Source organism: Monoraphidium neglectum (genome assembly GCF_000611645.1).
Source record: "Monoraphidium neglectum strain SAG 48.87 unplaced genomic scaffold scaffold01293, whole genome shotgun sequence".
NCBI lineage: Eukaryota > Viridiplantae > Chlorophyta > Chlorophyceae > Sphaeropleales > Selenastraceae > Monoraphidium > Monoraphidium neglectum.
In genome coordinates, this window is record NW_014012335.1 from 6,862 (window position 1) to 11,550 (window position 4,689).

Genomic DNA, 4,689 nt, shown 5'->3' on the forward strand with positions numbered 1-4,689 from the left:
GCACTGGAGGGCGCAGGGGCGCGCCCGTGCGAACCCGCCGGCGCAGGCATGGATACGCTCCGCCGCGGGCGGCTGCGCTGCACCCCACGCTCACTGTCTTCCGCCAAGCACCGTTTCCTCGAAAAACCCACTCCAGCCGCGGCTGACACCTCCCCGATTCCGCCCCCCTCTCCTCTGGTCATCAACACCAGGACGGCTTTGTGTGTGTGGCAGACCCCTATGGCTGCCGCCACATGTCGCCCACCAGCCTCGCCTACGCCGCGCTGACTCAGCAGTACATTCGCACGGTCAGCAAGCTGCCCGCGTGGGACAAGAGCAAGGTGAGGGCTACGCGCGCCCCTTGACGTGACTAAGGGACGCTCCTGCTTTTTTAGTGCAGCTGTCTGTATACAAAGCACGTCCAAAAGCATGGATCGAAAGCGTGGGGAGAGGAAGCGCCAGGGGTCGGCGTCGTATGGTCCGGTCCGCATTGGTGGTCGCCAGATCTACAGCGTCGGGTCGTGCCCGAGCCCCACACCCACAGCATAAAGCTACTGTGCCTTCAGCAGCCTGACATTGCAAGATTCGCGCACGCCGCGCCGCGCCAGGTCAGCGCCGGCAGCAACGAGTCCAGGGGCGGCTTCTGGCGGCTCCTGGTGGTCCGTGAGGGCCGCGACGAGACGTTCCTGCCGCTGCCCCCCGCGTCACCCGGTGACGCCGGCGCCGGCGGCGGCGCCGGTGACGTCACCATGACATCACAGGGCGACGACGCTGCCGGCGGCGGGCGGCTGCTGCGGGGCTGCGAGATGCGGGCGCTGCCGTTGGAGCGGTGGGCGGTGCCGGTTGTCGCGCAAGGGGAGGCGGCGCCGGAGGTGAGCGTTGTGGGGACGCTGCGCAGTGCGGTTGGTGTGCGGGGCAACGATAGCAGCAATCTTGCGGGGGGCTGCCAGGGTTTCAAGGGAACCCGTGGGATGTAGGGATTGAAAGCTTGGCAACACGGCTGCTGGCAGAGCTGCATTGGACGCCCGCCCGCTAGCCCAACCATCGTGCCCGTGTGTGCCCACGCCGCCGCCACCTCCGCCCCCTCACCCTGCACCAGGTGCCCGAGGCGGAGCCGGCGGCGCCTTCCCCTGAGCACGTCCTGCTGATGGTTCAGGTGGGGCTCCCGCGGCCCCTCACATCAAACAAAAACGAGCTTATCTGCGTTTGCACCCCTTTTTTCACCCGGCCACGCCAGCGGGCCGCTGGCCCGGCCACCCAATGTGCACACACTGCGCCGCGCACCCCGCTTGGGCACTTTCCTGGCTGACGTCAGCGCGCCGCCCCCCCCCCCTGCACGTGCTGCGCCAGGTCAACCCTGCTGTGACCGATGAGGCGACAATGGAGGCGGAGTTGCAGGTGGGGGCAGGAGCAGAGGGGTTTGGGGTTTGGGGTCGAGGGTTTGGGTTGAGGGCTTTGGGGATGAGGGTTTTGGGGTGGAGGGTTTTGAGGTGGAGGACTTTGGGGTGGAGGGTTTTCGGTTGAGGATTTTGGGGCGGTCTGGGGTGGGGTAATGGGCGGTGTGATCCATGCCGTGCGGATGCGGCTGCTGAGGCCGTGACTGAGGAACTACGTGGTCGGGTGCTCAGCCGGTGTTATGGCGTGTTGACGGCGTTCGTCTGGTCGCAGCTCGGTGTGCGCGTCAAGTTTTGCGGGGCTGGTCGTCCGGCCGTCGGTCGCCAGCACGGCCGGCGGTCCTGCATGTGGGGGTGAGCGCCTACGCATGTGGGACCGCCGTGCGCCATTGCCTCCCGACTGAGTGCGTGCGTGTCGCGTGCGCTGGGAGGCTCTGCAATCCTGGGTTTTGTGTTGATCCTGAATTTAGATGTTTCGAGTGGGGGGCGGGAGGTCAGGGTGTGGCATGGCCATGCTCTTTTCCGCGAGAGGGGGGCGGGTGGCGGCAGCCCCGGCTCGGCTGCCACGCAGCTGCCACGTGGGGCTTACGACAGGGTGCACACGTTTGGGGACGCGGGCAGCACGGGGCCCCTTTGAAGGAGGTTCAAAGGGCGGCGGGGGGGGGGTATGCTGCCGCGACCATCTGGTTGGCGAGGCGTGCCAATTTGCATCGTGGCGGGGCGTCAGGAGGTCCTGCGCTGCGCTCAGACCCCTAGCTGCTCCGTGCCATGCCTTGCTGCTGCGCCCGGCGCGCTGTTGCGCCTAGCGCGGTAGTAACAAGTCCGGCTGTCGCGTCTGCCTCCCCGTCTCATGGCATGGCGCGTCTCACAAAAGCACACCACAGGGCGCATAGTTTAGCAACGCCGTGTACCACAATTCGAGTCTATGTCAGTATTGTGTATGAGTTACTGTAAGTACAATTTGCAAACTTACCATGTCGATGCATCACGAGTCATTCCCTTGCTACGCGCCCACCAAACGCCCAGGCCCTGGGAAGCTTCCTGCGGGAGCGCGCCGCCGCCCAGGGGCTCAGCCTGACGGCCCTATGGGTGCAGCTGCACAGCGGCGTCGCCAACGCGGCGCCCGCGGGCGCGCCGACGCGGGTTGTGGCCGGGTTCGGGGGGCCGGAGGGGTCTGGCGGCGTCATCACCGATTCCCTGTGCCAGCTCAAGTTCAGGATCAGCCCGCAGGCCTTCTTCCAGGTGGGTATGCGCCTGTCCACAAGTGTGCGAGTGGGTGGGGGCGCGGGTGTGCTTGCGTGTGTGCGTGAGGGTAGGCGTGTGTGCGTGTGCGCGTGCGCATGCCCACCGATCAGTACGTGTACATTCATGCCTGGATATGTGTTCTCATGCACAGGAGTGAGTTCGTTTCCCGACTTGGTATTTGTAAGCCACACCAGAGGCGAAATAAGCGCGCCAGGCTCGGTCCGGCAACGCAAGCCTGCTCACCCACCACTCGCCCCAGTCGCACGCGCCGAACCGCCCATCGACAGCTCACCGCTGCCCGCCGCCGCGCTGATTCACAACTACGGCCGCGGACTTCTACTCCAATCTGGAACCTCAACAAACAGCCACCCTCTCCCCCCGCAGGTCAACGCCGGCGCGACCTGCCTGCTGTACCACCTGGCGGGAAGCTGGGCGGCAGCTACCCCCTCCACCCTCCTGCTCGACGTCTGCTGCGGGACGGGCACCATCGGCATCTCATTGGCCGCGAGCGCCAAGGCGGTTGTGGGGATTGACAACGTGGAGTCTGCGGTTGAGGATGCTAAGGCCAACGCGGCGCTCAACGGCGTCGGCAACGCGAGCTGGGTGTGCGGGGCGGCGGAGAAGGTCTTCGGCCGGCTGCTGCGGGTGAGGTCTCGGGGGGGCGCGCGGCGCTGCGAGCTGGGGGTTCCCGTGCATGGGGCATGGCTTTTTTGAGGACGGCTGCGGAGGCGGGAGTGGCTGGGGTATGGAGGCTGGGTTTTCGTTCGTGTCATGGATTGGTGCGGCGACGGGCGTTGTGTGTTGAGGGCAGCAGGCAGCCAGTTTGGTGGATCAATGTTTGGTATGTGGGACGAGCGCGCCTGCTGCCCAGCAGGGCGGCAGGACGTAAAACCGGGGACGAGCGCATGGTGGAGGTCCTAGGCATCTCACGCTCTATTTGCCGAGCTCCCAGCCAGGCACTGGTTCCTTGTGAATGCAACACCAATAATCCCCCCACGCCCCGTAAACCCCAAACCCCCAGGACCACGCCGCCGCCAATGACGACATCGCCGCGATCGTGGACCCGCCCCGCGCGGGCCTCCACAAGTTCGTGCTCAAGGCGCTGCTGGGCTGCCCCCAGATCACGCGGCTCGTGTACATCGCCTGCAACCCTGACAGCCTGGCGCGCGACTGCGCGATACTGTGCAAGCCGTCGCGGCGCGAGGGGATCGGTGGGTGCCCCGAGCCGCGGGGCGCACGGGGGGCGGGGTGCGGATGCGGCTTGGGCGCATTTTCTTCCGGTCTGCTCGCGCCTCGCGGGGCACATAAGTGCGGGTTGCAAACGCGGCGGACTGCGCCGCATCCTGGCCGCTGGCGCCTGCATCCCCCGGGCCCTCGAGCTCGGCGCCGCTCCGCTGCGCCCCCACGCCAGCACCAGCCAACGCCCAGCCCTGCCTCCTCTCTCCCAACACACAACCGTCGCCCAATCATGTCGAGCGCATTGTTACAGCTGTTGCCCCCCTGCCCCCTTGTATTATGTTATCTCCCACGCAGGCGAGCCGCTGACGCCCTTCAGGCCTGTCAAGGCGTTGGCCTTCGACCTCTTCCCCCACACGCCCCACGTGGAGTCCGTCATGCTCTTGGAGAGGGAGCTGTAGCTGCCCAGCAGCTTCCCAGGGCAGCTCTCGCCAGCTGTCGCCCGATGCAAAGCAGTGGCTGGTCCGACGTTCATGTGTGTCCGTTCTTTTGCGTTTTGGTGCCTACCGTATGGTATCATGTCTATTTTGTGGGCTTTCCCTGTTGGTGATGGCAATATTGTTTTGCCTCCTTGACTCGGGCCCTGATTGTATGCAGAGGATAGAGTAGCGTCTCAGCCAGGGATGTTTCACACGTCGTGTAAGCACGTCAGGGGCGCGGACGCGTGGCTTGGCAAAGGAGTGCCGGCGCAGGCGCGGCCGCGGCCGCATGGCTGTTGCGCTGGGCGCGTTGGAAATACTTTACAAATATTATGCAAAGTGGTTGGCGTCGACTCGCAGCAGCCTCGCGCAGTGGGTGATCTGCTCCCTCTGCGGCCGGACGGCGGCCGCACCAG

The 4,689-nt window shown here is 65.8% G+C and overlaps 1 protein-coding gene across 1 annotated transcript; it reads left to right on the plus strand.

The window, feature by feature from the left end:
• Nucleotides 1–233: 233 nt before the first annotated feature.
• Nucleotides 234–4,255, plus strand: MNEG_7356 (hypothetical protein; the record flags this gene model as incomplete). The annotated part of the gene is made up of 8 exons (XM_014044172.1): nucleotides 234–320; nucleotides 588–851; nucleotides 1,079–1,135; nucleotides 1,330–1,377; nucleotides 2,400–2,615; nucleotides 3,003–3,263; nucleotides 3,640–3,829; nucleotides 4,152–4,255. The coding sequence occupies 8 exons, from the start codon at nucleotides 234–236 to the stop codon at nucleotides 4,253–4,255; spliced, it is 1,227 nt and encodes a 408-aa protein (XP_013899626.1).
• Nucleotides 4,256–4,689: the final 434 nt, after the last annotated feature.